The following is an 18,636-nucleotide window of genomic DNA, read 5'->3' on the forward strand; positions in this document are numbered from 1 at the left end:
AAATAAATCAAAATAGGGGTAACTGTTACACAGTATTTTGTCACACCTCCTGCACTTCCCTACGACATACTCCGAAGTGCCCAAAACATGACCATTATGCAGTGTACTCATTCAGATATGCAGCTCAGATCCTCCCTAGAACATTGATTGGAAAATGCCTTGAGCTTCCGTGAAAGAACTGGCTCTAAAACCCTAATCTGAGAATCATCGCTCTTATGAGACTAAAAACCGCTATGGTCGCCTGTTGTATTATACGGGACCTGCGATGGCATCACTATGTTTACTTGTATACCCGTGATGATCCAAAAAAGGCAATTTTCCCAAAGAGGATGAGAAGCTTCGTGATCTAGAAGCTTCCAGAGCGGCGAGCTGGAGGTTGTTTGACATAGATGAGGTCGAATTATCCCAACTTGGCCTCTTGGTTTTATCCCTATGAGCTACCTCCTTGAGATGAGGGCCTACTCCTATCTCTTGAGAGATCTTAACTCCCTTTCCCAACCTATATATTCATCCTCTCCCATTCCCAAATGGTTTTTCTATAGCTATTTTCACCCTTATGCTAAGATTGTGCCTATATGCTACTCATTTGGTTTAGAGAAGGAGTGCTTGGAGAGCTTAACTTAGACTTGGATATTCATTTCAAGGAGATCCTATCAACATTAAGGCTTGCTTGTATGCTTCCCTTTATTTTATATTAATAAACAATTGCTAGTTCATTTTCCATTGATGTGTATGCTCATGTATCATCTATCTTAACTTTCCTTGATCAGTTAAGTAGGTTGCCTTTGGATATGTTATTTGTATTTGTGTGCCTTGTTGTGTCTTGATCTCTTGTGTAGGTGCATAAATGCTAAGAAAAGCAAGAACGACCCCGTGATGCAAGTGATTCAAGGTCTTGACAAAGGAGATCCAGATAGCATCAGAACGAGGTAGTCCATCTTCTTCGTCTCTCTTTTCAATTTCAACTTAGGAAAGCGTCTAGTATATTGTCACTTTGGTTGCTAGACCCACTCATTGGGCTAGAGGGATTGTCTCTGTTTGCAGAGAGGATTTACCTAGACAAAAAAATGGTGACTCCACTGGGGAGGCTATAACCCTTTCCATCCATTCCTTCAATCAGATCCTATGACTAGTTAGACCAACCGTCGATTTCTCAGCTTGTCTGCATCAATCTGGGTTTATACCATCACTGATTATTTCCTTAGAGTGCTAAGTTTGTATTGTTTCTTGGAATTTTTTTTCCCATATTCCACACCCATCGTGGGTTTAGCTCTCATAGTGGCGATGGCATCGCGAGTTTTTAGTTGTACAATCGGGATGGAAAAGATTTTCTTCACTGCTTGGTCACGTTGAAATCATCAATACTTTTCTATACAAAGTAGTGATGATGACCCCGACCATCGCAGGTTTGGCTATGCAAAGTAGTGATGATAACCCAATCATCACGGGTTTGGGTATATAAAGTAGCGATGATCCTTGAATGTGAGAATTTTTAAGGTTTCTTCCTTAAAATCTAGTGTGTCTTGGCCCCTAAGGTCTTTTCCTATCCTGTATGCTTGGATTTGTCAGTTTTTGATTGATTGTCTTGATTAATTTTCAAAATTGTCTCATTGGCTTTGAAGTGAAATCTGATTGAGTTCTAGGGTTTCTAGTCAATTGGTCATCACTTGTTGCTTGTTGGTGTCATTAAGATGTTTGTTTTGCGGATTGATTAAGTGTCGTTTTCCATGGAAATCATTGAAAACATCGTTGTGCATTTGTTTTAGATTGTATTTTGAAATTTACTTTTCGTGAAAATGCATTAGATTAGTTCCATTGAAAAGTCATTTTTTGAGATTCATCATTGAAAATAGATCACATTTTTCAGTGTTTGAAAGCTAAAAACTATATTAGCTGCATCAAATCATTCAAAACGAAAAGAAAAGCACAATTCATATAAATGCATCTTAGTAAAGTCAAAATCGTTTTGCTTCCAAAAAGTTGCATTTAGGATAGTGAAAAGGGGAAATCATTTTTACTTTTGGCATTGAATTTGGAAGACAAAAGTGAAAGTTAGTGGAAGGCATTTTGCATGATGCATTTTTTGAATGCATTATTGATTTAAATTTCTCCCCTTGGTTAGTCTAGCTTTCATTGAAACTAAAAGTTTTACTTTTCTCATATAGTTTCATCTTGTGGATTCAGGTGACATCGTTTTGAGCCTTGAAACCGGAACATAATTTCAAAAACAACTTTAAAATCTATCAATTAATCTAATCAACATTTTAAACATTAACGCTCATACTTAGTGGTCTAGACTAAAGACGTGTTTCGACATTTATAAAACTCAGCAATTGTCGTTCACAATACTCTTGCATTAGACAACGCTAGCACAAACTTGTGCTCCCCGTACCGTCGAGTGTATAAATGGAGACCCTCATAGGTTGCAAACCTTTATCCATAGGAAGCCGAGTCTGCCACCCTATAAACATGATACACTAAAAACAACATTCAAGGAGATTGCCTACACGTACCTCAAGGCCTTAGTAAATCTATTTGCTAAGGTTTATATTGAATTTCATGGTTACTTGGTAATCCCTTTTGCCTAGAGTATCCTAAGTAGTCATTTAGATATCTTCTAACTCCTTAAACTTGAAAATATCATCAAGCACTTGTCCTTTCAAGCTAGCTAAACCAACAAAAGCGTCTAGAGTCACATTTTCATCCTTTTCTCGACTCTTAAAACATGAAAAGGCAAAATTTTTGTTTCAAATTATAAAATTAACTAACCGCAGAAAAACATCCTTCCTATGGAAATACTCCTTAGTAGATATTAGGTTGATACCAATGGAAACATTTCCTTAGTCTACCAGTCAAGGAAACCCCTTTGATCAGAATCCTAGTCCTTTTCCTTCTTTTGGAAATACTGGTGCTCCCTATATGGTGACGTTGTCCCTACCTGGATTGATCATTGGTCTGCTAGTTTGGTTATTTTCGACCTCAGTGGTTCTGAGTGTCCAAAATGCTCTTCAACCAAGTTCTCCTCCACCTAAAAAACATCAACCTCACGTTGATCCTAAAGTTGACCCCTCGACTCCTTCGCCTATTTCTTCACCTCATTCTTCCTCTTCGCCTTGTGAAAGTCTGGATTCTGGTAACCAGGAAGCTAAGAATAAGAAGAAGAGGCTGAAGAAGAAGAAGCAAAATAAGCAAGGGGGCAACCAAGCAGCCATTGCTATGGATGAAACTAATTAAGAAAAATCTTCCAATGAGCCCCTGAAAGTAAAATTATCTTGCATGTTATGTAAGGGTGACCACCTTCTTCGAAATTGTCCTAGTATTCCCAAGGTCTTCGAAGTGTGGTCCACAGGTTCACATCGACCTTTATCATCAGCCTCTGGCGATCATGCTAGTGATAAACCTTCAACTAGTAAATCCCATGGGAAAAAGGGAAAAGTGAAATTTCTTCGTAAGTTGTGTGAAGGTAATCATCCCATTCACCTTTGTCCTCTTATAGATGAAGCTTCCAAAGAGTTGAAAAACCTTACAACTTCTCAACCTCGTCTTCCGACTAGGTATCAGAAGCTTTCCCTTGATCCTTCACTAGTTGATCCAGTGATTTATCAAAAGTCATCTTTGGTCAACCCCGCTCTCTCTGAAAGTGAGTCTCATGAGTCCATTCTTGACCAAACATTTGTTGAGAAAATGGTAGACCTAACTTCACCTTCAGTTAACCGTACCTTTCTGGTAGAGAGTGAACCCCATACTGCTCAGGTTCTTCTGGTTTCTTCAGTTTCGCATGAACTGGAGTTAAATCCTCCTGTTCCCAAGGTGCATGAGAGAATTTATCCTATTCTGGTCGAGGAAGAGGGCACTTCTCACGTTCCTATGACACCCACTCCAAGTAGTTTGGTCCTTTCTTTTGATTGGATTCAACTGGTAGGATATCGTCTTCTGCCTTACATGCCTCACCATATTACAGTACAGGCTTACCATATGGCCATAGCTAGCACAGTCATAGATGAGGGTGCATCTATTAGCATTCTGTCCTCAACTACTTAGAAAGCTTTGGGTTCTCCTCAGCTTGTCCCTGTCACTCAGAATCTGTTAGCTTTTAACAGAGGAACCAGTCAACCGTTAGGGATCCTTCTTAAGTTTCCTATTACTTTGGGAGGAAAGACTATCTATATAGACGTGATGGTTGTCCAAGGCCCATTGGATTTTAATCTACTCCTTGGTCATGACTATGTTTACGTCATGGGAGCCCTTGTATCTTCTCTCTTTTGATTGATGTGTTTCCCACGTGAAGGAAACATTGTGATCATTGATCAGCTTACATTCGTTGGTCGTGAATCAACTCCCAATCAACCATCATCCCTAATTGGTTCTTACATGTAAGCAGTATCACCCCCGCCACAGGTTAATTATGTGGCCACCTATTCCATGCCCACATCTATTAATGATCTAGTAGGTGATGTAGTACGCCATGTATTAGGGGCATTGGAGCCCAATTTTTCATTTGGATCCCTATACATGTATCCCTTCCAGAGTGTTTCTCTCCCATTTGATGAGACCTCTTGGAAGCCATGGCCTCTTTTGGGTTGTGATAAAGGATCTGGAGCAGAGTTCCTTGTCTTGTGTCAAGCTCGTTAAAAAATGAAACAAGGAGTCATGAGGATAGTTCTTTTACTATGTCAACCTCATTAAAAAATGAAATAGGTCGTGAGCATAGTTCCTTTACTTGTGTCAAGCTCGTTAAAAAATGAAACAAATCCCCTTCCAATTTGAGTCTTTTATTAGATATCGTAAAATCCCAATCGAGTCTTTCACTTGATCTCATAAGTAAACCTTCATTCCATCTACCTGTTAGTAACCAACAGTCTACTTAGGTGAATGAAATGAAGCTCGGGGGCATGTACCTTGAATTGCGTCATCATGCTAGGGGCATGCAAACTTATCTCAAGCATAGTTTATCTTTGTTTCAAGCTTGTGTAAGAATGAAACCAAACCCAAGCATAGTTTGTTTTCATTTTAAGCTTGTGAAAAAATGAAACCATCTTGAAGTATACTCAAGCATAGTTTCTGATGTTTCAAGCTTGTGTAAAAATGAAACCATTCCCACTTTACGTCTCATGATTTCTGTTTTTCTCAACCAATTTTTGCCAGATGAGCCTTGGTTTTTCCATTCCATCGTCACCATCTCTTTGTTCAACCATATGCTTTCACTTGGTTGTTTTATCTTTGCTTGAGGAACATCTACAATGAGTGGTCTTATTAGCCAGCCTCTTGACCATTACATGTTTTGAGCAATTCTATCATTATTGGAACCAGTTGCTATCCTTTTATACCACCCGTTCCTCGAGGAGGAGTCATCTTTCAACTCTTTTCTGACTCTCAAAAATGAAAAGATTGTCGAGTACTTATCGTTTTGAACTGGTAAAAGTAAATGAAATGGCGTCTACTCAGTATAAGCTTAACCCTTTTCCGGACTGAGAAAGATTATTTACGAAAAAGGAACACCTTAGTCGAACATGGCTAGGAGGTTCTCTCGAATATCCTTTTCTACCTTTCCGGATTTGAGAGACAAATTATGAAAAGGGACCTGATGGAGTTTTATTTTTCGTCTTTTTTTCAAATTCTCTAAATATGAAAAATATATCGAGTTACTATTCTATCGAACTCATAAAACGAAAGACTTGTCACCATGACGAAACCGAGTTCCTCCTTCCTATGACTCGTAAAACTTACTAGGATGGATTCATCAAAAGGGTGAATTTATACTGCAAGAATACGGTATCCTCTTCAAGCTTGTGTAAAAATAAAGAGGTACTCACTATAAATAGTGGGCAAAAAGTGAAAGTGAAACATCTCTTGTATGGGCAGCATGTCGCTCTTGAACATGACACTCATATGTTTCTTGTGTCAGGTTTGGGACATCCTCACTTAGTCACTTGTCTTTCCGGGTTTGGGTAATCCATTTTGCCTCTCATTTGATTATTCCACTTTGTCATTATGACCCTTGGTTTTATGTTTAGTCTAATGTTGCCACGTTCCAGAGTCATGTCGCCGATATGTTCAAGAGAAGTCCTATCTCCAGTCTATTACCTATACATTGTCTAACTCTTTGCTACAGTCTTGGATCCTACTCATTTCATTCCATTTTATTCCTTGTTTTGTGTCGATGATGTGGGACGCATTATGACCCTCCTTTGACAAGTTGCTTCCTGTCGACTTCAACTCATTATCCAGAAAGATGACTTAGAAACTCCCTTTCAGTACCTTAGAGATTGCATGCCTTAATGGCAAGTTCTTTGCATCCGACGATGGGTTTCCATCATTTGCCTTCGATCTGATGATTCCACGTATGTTCGACTTCGTCTTCATTATCACATTCATGAATTGTATTGTTGTACCTTGAGATCCATTGTCATCTTTGGTGGTTTCTCTCGTGCCTGTTAATGGCCCACATCAGTGGTCGATAATCAAGCAGTTTTATAGCGTGTTCGACTTCGACACATTCATTCGCATGTTAGGATTTGTACTTAGATCGGCTTGGAGCGCAAGACCCTGAGTCTTGTCTGATATGACTCGGGTTGTGTGGATTTATGTGTTATTCATGATTGTACACATGTTTCTGCTATAAGGATGGTTGTGACCATACTGCAAGACTTTTACATTTATGGTGATCCTTTTATATCAAATGGATGCGTCCATGCCTTGGATCTTAGATTTACAGATGATCCTTCTATATTGGATGGTTATGCCCATGCCATGCATCCTTTCATATAGTCCTTATTATCTGAATGGTTGTGTCCATACCATGGATTCATGTTTTGATATCAGATATGTATATGTATATGTATATGCGTCCTTGATTTATAGGTCTCCTGACAGTGTTTTTTCTCGTCCTTGCAAAAGCTCGTAAAGCATCTCAGTCATCACTCCCTGTTCTACCTTCATGCTTTAGGGGGAATTTGTTACAAGTATTTTGTCACACCTCCTGCAATTCCCTATGGCATACCCCAAAGTGCCTGAAATATTACCATTATGCAGTGTACTCATTCAGATATGCAGCTCAGGTCCTCCCTAAAACATTGATTGGAAAATGCCTTGAGCTTCCCCTAAAGGAACTGGCTCTAAAACCCTAATTTGAGAATCATCACTCTTATGAGACTAAAAACCGTGATGGTCGCTTATTGTACTATACCTGACCCATGATGGAATCTCTCTATTTACTTGTATACCCATGATGATCCCAAAAAGGCAATTTTCCCAACGAGGATGAGAAGCTTCGTGATCTAGAAGCTTCTAGAGCGGTGAGCTGGAGGTCGTTTGGCATAGATGAGGTCAAATTCTCCCAACTTGGCATCTTGGTCTTATCCCTTTGAGCTACATCCTTGAAATGAGGTCCTATTCCTATCTCTTGAGAGATCCTAACTCACTTTCCCAGCCTATATATTCATCCTCTCCCATTCCCAAATGGTTGGTCTATGTCTATTTGCACCCTTATGCTAAGATTGTGCTTATATGCTACTCATCTGGCTTGGAGAAGCAGTGCTTGGAGAGCTTAGCTTGGACTTGGATATTCATTTCAAGGAGAGCTTATCAACATCAAGGCTTGGTTGTATGCTTCCCTTTATTTTCTATTAATAAACAATTGTTGGTTCATTTTCCATTAATTTGTATGCTCATGTATCATCTATCTTAACATTCCTTGATCAGTTAAGTAGGTTGCCTTTAGATATGTTATTTGTATTTGCATGCCTTGTTGTGTCTTCATCTCTTGTGCAGGTGCATAAACACTGAGAGCAGCAGGAACGAGCCTGTGGCGCAAGTGATTCAAGGTCTTCAACAAAGGAGATCGAGATAACATCAGAACAAGGTAGTCCATCTTCTTCCTCTCTCTTTTCAATTGCAACTTAGGAAAGTGTCTAGTAGATTGTCACTTTGGTTGCTAGACCCACTCATTAGACTAGAGGGATCGTCTTTGTCCACAAAGAGTATTTACCAATGTTAGGATATTTCGACACATAGGAAATAGTTAAGTATAACTTGGTCTAGTGTAGAGTTAGGTAAAGTGTGTTTCTTTACTATGTACTTTTGTAACCTACAATCTGATGGTCACGATATGTTCTAGACATGAAGTGATCTGACGGTTCATTCTCTCCTCGGTATTATCGACACTTGATCCATGGATTAACACCCGATTGGTCCATGATCTCTATTTAAAGAGCATGGAGGGTCATTTGTAGGGTAACCGTTCATGAGAGAAGCTTATATAAATTTTCATTCTTTTATTAACAAATTGCCTGAAGTGGTCCCATTGGCTCAGGTCGTGGACTGTTTCCCTCTTTGAGGGTTTTAACCACGTCAAGAATACTAGTGTATTGATATGTGATATGTTTGTGAGCAGTGTCCTTTGGTGTTCTATCTGAGGAACTTACCCTGTAAATTCCTACATGGTATCAGAGCTATTTGAGGGCCACATCCGTTGGTGATCCAAATCTGAAGCCGGTACAACTGCATCCGACTGTCGTTTCCTAGATCTACTGTTTTTGACTGCTTTCGGGCCGAGATGACTGCTCTATTGTGTTAGGAGCATCTGTTCCAGTGAGGAACCCCTTTCGTTTCACGCGAAAAGGTTTTCGGTAGCCCTAGCTATGTCATTTTTAAGATCTGGAGGTATACAGTCTTTATTTGCAGTTCTAGCTATTCATCTCTCTGTTTATTTCAGTTTATTTAGCTCTCTGTTTTTAATTACAGGATCTATACCTTTAATTTCTGTGTATGCTCTTTGCCCCGTGACTGTGCAATCTGGGCAAATCAGAAATAGAAAAGAAAGATTTTTTTCATGTGTATGCTTTTTTCCGTCGTGGCTTAGTGTGATCTCGGAAAATCAGAAACATTGAGGAAAATATTTAGTTTTCAGCTAAAGCTAACTTCAAGCTATAAGGTTTGTTTTTTTTGTATATCCGTGTTGGTTTTTGTGGTTTTTGTTTTGTAGGCAAAAAAGAGTTTTTTCAAGTAAGCACGTACCCCAAAGCTTTAGTGACTTAAAAAAAAACTTCCTCTTTTCCAAAAATTACTAACCTTTTAAACTAGCTCACTTGGTCCAAAGTTGCTTTATGAGAATAGAGGTCTTGAGTTCAAGTCTTTCTTTTTTGTTGAGTTACTTTTTCAAAAAGCACATGTATCTTATGTTTTAAAGTTACTTTATGTAAAAGTATACTCACCCATTATAAAAAGTGAGTCACTTATAACTATGTCGTAAGGCGTTCCCTCTTAAATCAACTCCCCTCCTTTCCCACCTGTCATCCTTGTCCTCCATACGATTAGATGTTAGACGATTGCGCAAATTTCAATTGTTCGATCAAAATAGTTACAAATTAGTTGCGGAGCGGTATGCATTGGTTACCTGTAACGGTTCGCGGACTTCTTTTTTAAACGAGATGCTTTGCGACTACCATTTTCAAAGCCGAGCTGAACCAGAATGGCCCCTTGGAAACACAGGCCATCCCATTTCCTTCCACTTGCAAGGATTCCCAACTGATGCACGATGTTGCCTCCGGCACTGTCACCTGCCACGAACACCTTCCTAAAATCTGTGCGTGAAGCGAGCCACGGATCCACGGACACCCCATCCAGCGCTACTGCTTGATGGTCAAGCCATTCAAGAACGCCAAAACAATCGTCATAAGCAGCAGGGAGGCGATGCTCGGGCGCTTTCCTGTACTCCACCGATAGGCATATCACCTTGGCCTCTGTAGCGACTTCACTGACATAGTTGTGATAAAGCGGTGAGACAGCCGATCCGATACAGAAAGCCCCTCCGTGAATGTACACAAGTACCAGAACTTTCTGTTTTCCATCAGTCACTTCGAACAGAGGAAGGAAGAGCCAAAGGAAGATACCTGTTTCAAGGTCGATGACAACGCCTCGAACGAAGGAAGGAAGAGCCGAAAGAAGACGCCTGTTTTAGGATCGATGACCACGTCTCGAACGGAGGAAGGAAGAGCCGAATGAAGACGCCTGTTTCAGGATCAATGACCACGTCCTTGGATGCCACTCCTCCCTTGGATTCATTACCGAGTTGTGGAGAAGGGGGAATGGTACCCTCGTCGACCAAGTGTTCAACCGTCCCGTCTTTAAATATCCTCAGCAGACCAGAAGCCTTAGCTACAATAGATAAAGAAGAAGATGATTCCTCCATAGGTATGGCATTGGTAGTGCTACTATCAATAACTAAGCTGAGAGGGAGGAACACAGATAACAATATAGTTACAAACCTCGGATCTAGATGCTTGCATTTAAAGCTCCAGATACCCTGATAATTCCCAAACATACCATGATTTTAATAGCAAACCTTAATGTTCCATTAATATCGTATCATAAACCAGGGAATGTTTTGGACCTTACGTTCATGAAATGCTTACCGGGCCCCACACTTGTGTCATGGGACGTAATTTGGTGCAAGCTTTTGATGAAAGAACACTAGTTTCCATTACGATCCGCTAGTCACTGTCCAATGAGCTATGGTATCACCATAAATTATGAAAAGTTTATTTCTATCAGTTGTAGTTAAGGGGTTAAATTTGATGGTATTTATTTGTATTTTTAATTAAATAGTAATCATTTTAAAATTTGTATGACAGTTATTAAGTTTTCAAACTATCGATTTAATGAATGACTTAAAATTAGTGATTTTGATATAAACAAATAAAATAAATTAGGCATTTTGATTACTTATTGTCCAAGATAAGTATTGCACTATTTAACACTCACAATATTAACTTGACATGATTATGAAACGATTTTGATTATTGTGCTCGTTGTGATTGTTGGTGGCCTCGTCTCTTATATTAACTGACATATAATTATGAAGCGATTTTGTGTGTTTGATCGGCCTTGTCCTTCTCTTCTCAGAATTGTTGTGAAAATTATTATGATTTTATGGAAAACACATATTTTTCTTGAATGGTGACATATGGCTCAATATTAACTATTAAAATGTAAATAAATAAATAAAATTTAAAAAATTGATGAAAAATATTAAAAGATTAAATAAATAAATAAAAAACAAAAACAAATTGACTAAATGCAAATAAAGTCATTGCCTATGGACATTTTCAGAACAAAGTATATAAATCAAAAATTAATATTACAGATGAGGCCTAAATATCTTTGAATGCCTCTAACTAAATGCAAATAAAGTCATTGCCTATGGACATTTTCCAAACAAAGTATATAAATCAAAAGTTAACATTACAAATGAAAAATAATATTTGATTATATATTTTATGATATGGAAATTATTTTTTTATATATAATTAATTAATTAATTAATTGAATTTGATTTAAAATTATTTATGAATATCAAATAAAACTCTAGACTAATATAGAATAAAAATATAAAAACATATATATAATTAAATTTATATAAGTTATAGATTAAATTTTTTAAATTATTTTTTAATATATGTAAAAAATTTATAGTATAAAATAAAAACACTTTAAGGTAATTTTCAATATATCAATGAGTAAAGTATTGTGATTTATAATTCATGATATTGAGTGACTTATAACCTTTGTTTATAATATTTAAATATGAGGAAAGTATTTCTTGTTGCTTGGCTTTTCGGATACTCGGCTGGGACGCTGTTGAGCTGCTTGTACTTACAATGGGGCAGAAATACCGTTCTCCTACAATGTTTGTTATTATGTACCATTGCTCCCCATACTAACTGACCCACAAAACATATTATCATTTGCTGCCGCCAGACTGATATGTGGATTTTTGGGTGGAACGGAAATTTGGATCCTTTTGGTATTGCTCTTCTCTGCGCCACCTCCTTGGTTTTTGGTGCAATGGTCACTTTTCTCTTATATCACCACGGGATTACAGCACATCCAATCCTGAACAATTAACGGAGTCTGAAACTCTTCATTGATTTTTCATCCACAACGTTCAAAAGTTTTAGCTCTTTATTTTATTGTAATTGAGTTTAGGATACTTTTGATGATTTGTCATTCAAACTTCTAGCTTTTTATTGTATTGCAATTGAAGTTTCTTGTGTTATTGATATTGGTAATCCAGGTTTGGCATCCTTAAAAATCATAAAGGACTTTCATATGGCTTTGCGCAAGTCAATCTATATTTCTTTGTTTGACACATTTTTGTTTTTGGTAGATATACCCACCCTAGTGTGGGTGTTGCCAAGAATTAGAACCAACATATAATAAAATTCCAAAGTAGCTTCGGATGTCTTAGCAGCATTGGGAAAAAGCTTTGAATAAACCTCCTATGTCACAAACCAATCCAAATTCCCAAAATATTTTAAGAAGGACAAGCAAAGGAAAATTCAATCACCTTAGGAGAAAGTGGTATAGTTCAATATTGAAAAAGAGCATCTTTTTTATCAAATATTTCCTATTTGAACTTGAAATAGCATCTTTGAAGAGTGAGAGGCAATCTATGCTGGAAAGGTAAGGTTATAGAATCTATAAATTTAGCATTATGTAAGTGATTTCTCTTTATTTTCTAGATTTGAATGGAATTTTGTTTATTAATATTTATATTCAGTGATCTTTTGTCAATATTATTCTCGAATTTATGCCTTACGGCGTTTCCTTTGCAACATTTGGTGCAATTGCTAGTTCTAAAGTCTCTTTATCTTTTATTTAAGTTACAATTCAGTGGGTAGCTCATAAAGTACCATTGTAAAAGTGACTTTCACTTATTTATAAAAGTGAGTCACATAATTTTTTATTTAAACTGAGCTAATTAGATTAAGTTTGGAAAGGGGGTAATTTTTTTTTAAATATAATATTATCATTCATTTCTGCACATTCACACACTTCGTCAACAACTTTTCTTCAAAAAGCCATAACTTCTTCATCCAGAAGCCGTTTTCAGAGCTGTTTTTTTTAATCAGCCTAATTTTTCGAGATCTTTCCATTGGAACACTTAGTTTCAGCATCTATAGCTTTAGTTTCTGTTAAAATGGAAAGTTCATGCCAAGTTATTCTTGACAGCACCAACTACTTCCAATGGTGGTCCTACATTGTGGATTTACTTAGAAGTAAAGGTCTTTACAGAATAGCCTCAGGCCAAGAAACCAAACCTCAAGATGAAGATAAGGCAGCCAAATGGGAAAATAGACAAGATCAAGAACGTGGGTTGATAGGGATGTCTATTTCTCTAGACCTTAGATTCCATATCGCAGAACTTGATACTCCTAATGAAGCAATGAAACAGCTCACTAAAGCTTTTGGAATTAAAAATGAAATTAGAGCCCATCAACTCGAAAATGAGTTGCTTACATTGGACCCCAATAATTTTTCTTCCATTGAAGATTTTTTGTCCAAGTTCAAGACCCTTAGACTTCTCTTGGAAGGTGTTAAGGTTAAGAAAGAAGATGGTAACCTTATCTATTCCATTCTTACTAAGTTGGGACCAGCCTACTCTGTGTTTGTTTCCACCTTCCATTCTACTAGAGAAGCCTTTATTTCTCAAGGACAAGACTACAAGTCCCCCTCTTTTGATGCATTTTGTGATTCTTTAATAAGAGAACAAGAAAATATCTTATATCTTGGTCTTCTTAATCTTGGAAACTCTTCTAAGAAAGCCTTAGCTGCCCAGCATCAACCAAATTCAAAGCATCCTAAGAAGCAATATCCTAAAAAGAATGGTCCTAAACCAAATAAGGGTCCTAAGCAATTTCAGTCTCAAAATAAAAAATCATTTCAACAAAATGATAAGGAAAATAAAAATAAAGGGAAGAAGATTGATAGACATTGTCACTTTTGTAATTGAGGTGGCCACTTATAATCCAAATGCTTTAAGAAGATGGAAGCCTTGGAAGCAGCAATGAAGAAGCATAACATCCATTTGGAACACTCTTCAACTTCAACTTCATCTTCAGGAATAGCACTTTCTGCATGTGGTTGTTAAGAATCTCAGTTTGGTTATGCACTAAATGTATCTTCTTCTTCTCATTCTCATGAATGGCTCATTGATTCTGGAGCTTCTTATCACATGGCCAAAAACAAAGCCATGTTTTCTTCTTTAAATGATTGTAACACCAAAAATATATATGTTGGTGATGATAGATCTCTTAGTGTTGTAGGGACTGGAACTGTTCATCTAGACAATGGTCAATTTATTGATGTATTATGTGTTCCAACCTTATCCTGCAACCTTCTATATTTATATCAGATAACTCATTCAGGTGAAGGTAAAATCGTTGAATTTTCACCTCACGATGTTGTAATTAAGGACCTAAGAGATCCTAGACATATTTTAGCTACTCGTATTGCTAATGATTCTACAAGGTTGTATAAGTTTAACAACTTTGGGTCATCAAATCTTCCCTCGGTATTTGTTGCTCATAATGATGAAGTGAGCAAACTTTGGCATGAGTGATTTGGTCACTTAAACTATCGCTCCCTTCAGAATCTATGTAAAGAAAATATGGTGACAGGTCTTTCAATGGTATCTTGCAGAGCTGGTGTTTGTTCTGGATGTGTACTTGGAAAACATCATTGGGATAGTTTTGAAAAGTGTGCCTCTTGGCACGCCTCAGCCCCTTTACATCTTGTGCATAGTGATCTATGTGGTCCACTTCCAGTTGTTTCATTCTTTGGCTACAAGTATTTCTTAACTTCCATTAATGATTTCTCCAGACGCACTTGGTATACTTCTTAAAACTCAAGAGTGAAGTATTTAACATGTTCTTGGCCTTTAAGGCCTTTGTTGAAAAACAATCTAGACATCAAATTCTTAAGCTAAGATCTGATAATGGTGGATAATATGTTAACAAAAAATTCATCAACTTTTGCACTGAGAATGGAATTGAAATGCAACATATTGTTCCATATACTCCACAACAAAATAGTGTAGCTGAAACGAAGAACTGCACCTTAAAGGAAATGGCTAATTGTATGCTTCAATCTAAAGGACTTAGTCTTAATTTTTGGGCAAAAGCAATTAACTGTGCAAATTACATAATAAATCGCACTCCTACTAAGGTTTTAAAGAATATCACTCCAGAAGAAGCATGGAGCTCAATTAAACCAAATGTAAATCACTTTCATGTTTTTGGAAGTGAAGCATAGGCCCATATTCCAAATGAGAAACATAAAGCTTTAGAACCTAATAGTTAAAATGTATTTTTGTTGGATATTATGAAGATGTCAAAGGATATAGACTTATTCCACTTAAGTCCAAAAATGTTATCATTAGAAGCAATGTAAAGTTTGCTGAAAATATATTGCCCTACGAGCCTAGTTCGGCGGATGTGCCACCTCTCTCTTTCCCTTCTACTTCTGAAAATATTTCTTCTTCAGATGATGACAGCGAGGATGACAATCCTCCCCCACCTTCTCGGGATCCTCCTTCAGCTCCTCATCTTCCAAAATGGGTCCGTGCTACTCGGGATATAGTAGGTGCTCTTACCGGCGATCCTACAGATTAGCGACGTACACGTTCTCAGTTCGATAGAGCTTCTTCTTTACTGGCTCAAGCTTCAGCGAATTATGATCCTTACACCTTTGCAGACGCTTCAGGCCATCCAGATTGGGATGCATCTATGAATGAAGAATATTGTTCATTATTGGCAAATGATACATGGGATCTTGTTCCTCTTCCAAAGGGACGAAAACTTGTTAGATGCAAATGGGTTTACAAAACCAAGTATGGACCAGATGGAAAAGTTAATAAACATAAAGCTCGTCTTGTTGCTAAGGGTTTTTCACAAGTTGAAGGCATTGACTATACTGAAACCTTCTCCCCTGTTTCCAAAATGAACTCTATATGCCTTGTTCTTTCCCTTGCTTCCTCTTTCAAATGGGAAGTCCATCAAATGGATGTTAAATCTGCCTTCTTGCATGGGGACTTGCATTAAGAAATCTATATGGAACAACCTACTGGATTTATACAAACAGATTCCAGCCTTGTATGTTGGCTTAAGAAATCCCTCTATGGTCTCAAGCAAGCCCCTCGGGCTTGGTATGTGAAAATGGATAACTTTCTTTTAGAAACTGGATTTTCTAATTGTCATTCTGATGATACTGTCTACACCAAGAAAGTGGGCAAGTCTCTTATCATTCTTGTTCTTTATGTTGATGATCTTATCCTTACTGGTAGTGATCTCAACCTTATAAACCATGTGAAGTCCAACCTTAAAAAGAAGTTTGAAATGATAGACTTAGGACACTTGCATTATTTTCTTGGTCTTCAAGTCTTACAATCCAAGGAAGGTATTTTCCTTTCCCAGTCCAAGTATGCCTATGATCTTCTACGCCATTTTCACATGGAAGACTGTAAGCCAGCCCCTTCTCCCTTTCAGTCTGGAGCCAAACTTTCAGTCACTTGTACTTCCCCTAAAGTTGATGCTACCTTATACTGTCAACTTGTCGGAAAAATTTTGTATATGACCCATACTCGTCCTGACCTTTCCTTTGTTGTTGGCCTTATTACTCGGTTTATGAAAAACCCACATGAAAGTCATTGGAAAGCAGCTAAAAGAATACTTCATTATGTTCGAGGTACAGTTTAGTTTGGGATTCATTACAATGCAGAAGCATCTCCTCTATTGGTTGGTTTCACTGATTCTGATTGGGCTAGTGACCTGATGATCGGAAGTCTACTGCAGGTTGTGTTCACTCTTGGTTTAGGACCTATTACATGGGCTTGCAAGAAACAAAGTGTCATTTCTCTTTCTTTAGCTAAAGTAGAGTATCGTGGTGTCGTAGAAGCTAGTAAGGAAGCCCTGTGGCTTCATCAAATCCTGTCAGAGTTTGGCTTTCAGCAGCATCATCCGACTACACTTTGGTGTGATAATCAAAGTGTCATTCAACTATGCAAAGATCCAGTCCAACATCAGCGCAGCAAACACATTGAACTGCACATGCACTTCATCGGAAAGCTCATTCATGACCATGTTCTTGAAGTGCAATATTGTTCAAGAAATGATCAAGTTACAGACATCTTTACAAAGGCTCTCACAGAGGCGAATTTTACTAAACTTCGATTTATGGTTGGAGTTCAGGAAGTTTTCACTAAGGGGGGATAGGCTCTAATGCATCCTTCCTTCTCCTATTGTGTCATATTTGTACATCCTTCAATCCTATCCCAAGTTGTTCTTAAGGGGGGATGTTAGTATATTCTGACACATAAGAAATAGTTAAGTATAACTTGGTCTAGTGTAGAGTTAGGTAAAGTGTGTTTCTTTACTATGTACTTTTGTAACTTACAATTCGACAGTCATGATATGTTCTAGACATGAAGTGATCTGACGGTTCATTCTCTCCTCGGTATTATCGACACTTGATCTGTGGCTTAACACCCGATTTGTCCATGATCTCTATTTAAAGAGCATGGAGGGTTAATTGTAGGGTAACTATTCATGAGAGAAGCTTATGTAAATTTTCATTCTTTTATTAATAAATTGCCTGGAGTGTTCGCGTTGGCTCAAGCCGTGGACTGTTTCTCTCTTTGAGGGTTTTAACCACGTCAAGAATACTGGTGTATTGATCTGTGATCTGTTTGTGAGCAGTGTCATTTGGTGTTTTGTCTGAGGAACTTACACTATAAAATCCTACAACCAAGACAACAAAATGGCGACTCCACTAGGGAGGTTATAACCCTTTCCATCCATTCCTTCAATCAGATCCTATGACTAGTTAGACCAACTGTCGATTTCTCAACTTGTCTGCATTAGTCTAGGTTTATACCATCACTGATTACTTCCTTAGAGTGCTAAGTCTGGATTGTTTCCTGGAATCTTTTTTGTTTTTTCCCATATTCCTCGCCCATCGTGGGTTTAGCTCTCATAGTCACGATGGCATCGTGAGTTTTTAGTTGTACATTCGTGATGGAAAGATTTTCTTCACTGTTTAGTCACGCTCAAATCATCACTACTTTTGCTATACAAAGTAGTGATGATGACCTTGACCACCGTGGGTTTGGCTATGCAAAGTAGCGATGGTAACCCAATCATCACGGGTTTTGGTGTATAAAGTAGCAATGATCCTTGAATATGAGAATTTTTAAAGTTTCTTCCTTATAATCGAGTGTGACTTGGACCCTAAGGTCTTTTCCTATCCTGTATGCTTAGATTTTTCAGTTTTTGATTGATTGTCTTAATTAATTTGAAAATTTTGTCTCATTGGCTTTGAAGTGAAATCTGATTGAGTTCCATGGTTTCTAGTCAATTGGTCATCACTTGCTGCTTGTTGGTGTCATTGAGATGTTTGTTTTGTGGATTGATTGAGTGTTGTTTTCTGTGGAAATCATTGAAAACATCGGTGTGCATTTGTTTTAGCTTGTATTTCGAAATTTACTTTTCGTGAAAATGCATTAGATTAGTTGCATTGAAAAGTTATTTTTTGAGATTCATCATTGAAAATAGATCACATGTTTCGGTGTTTGAAAGCTAAAAACTGTATTAGGTGCATCAAATCATTCAAAATGAAAAGAAAAGCATAATCCATATAAATGCATCTTAGTAAATTCAAAATCGTTTTGCTTTCGAAAAGTTTCATTTAGAATAGTGAAAAGGGGAAATCATTTTTACTTTTGGCATTGCATTTGGAAGACAACAACGAAAGTTAGTGGAAGGCATTTTTCATGATGCATTTTGTTTGATGCATTCTTGA

The 18,636-nt window shown here is 37.5% G+C and overlaps 1 protein-coding gene across 1 annotated transcript; it reads right to left on the reverse strand.

The window, feature by feature from the left end:
- Window positions 1–9,390: 9,390 nt before the first annotated feature.
- Window positions 9,391–10,481, reverse strand: LOC149143189 (2-hydroxyisoflavanone dehydratase-like). The gene is made up of 3 exons (XM_089451718.1): window positions 10,413–10,481; window positions 10,007–10,303; window positions 9,391–9,837 (listed from the first exon to the last, which is right to left on the reverse strand). Exons 1-3 carry the CDS (start codon window positions 10,479–10,481, stop codon window positions 9,391–9,393), a joined length of 813 nt encoding a protein of 270 aa, XP_089307844.1.
- Window positions 10,482–18,636: the final 8,155 nt, after the last annotated feature.

Source organism: Pinus tabuliformis, chromosome X, assembly GCF_031772625.1.
Source record: "Pinus tabuliformis cultivar Carrire ecotype Pingquan chromosome X, CPIR1, whole genome shotgun sequence".
NCBI lineage: Eukaryota > Viridiplantae > Streptophyta > Pinopsida > Pinales > Pinaceae > Pinus > Pinus tabuliformis.

Bases quoted from the DNA above. Each gene is read 5' to 3' on its own strand.
- LOC149143189 (XM_089451718.1), bottom strand. From the start codon at position 10,481: ATGGAAACTAGTGTTCTTTCATCAAAAGCTTGCACCAAATTACGTCCC. The intron at 10,304-10,412 runs GTAAGCATTTCA...GGGAATTATCAG, and splicing joins TGACACAAGTGTGGGGCCCG to GGTATCTGGAGCTTTAAATG. The intron at 9,838-10,006 runs GTCTTCATTCGG...GATGGAAAACAG, and splicing joins TCATTGATCCTGAAACAGGC to AAAGTTCTGGTACTTGTGTA.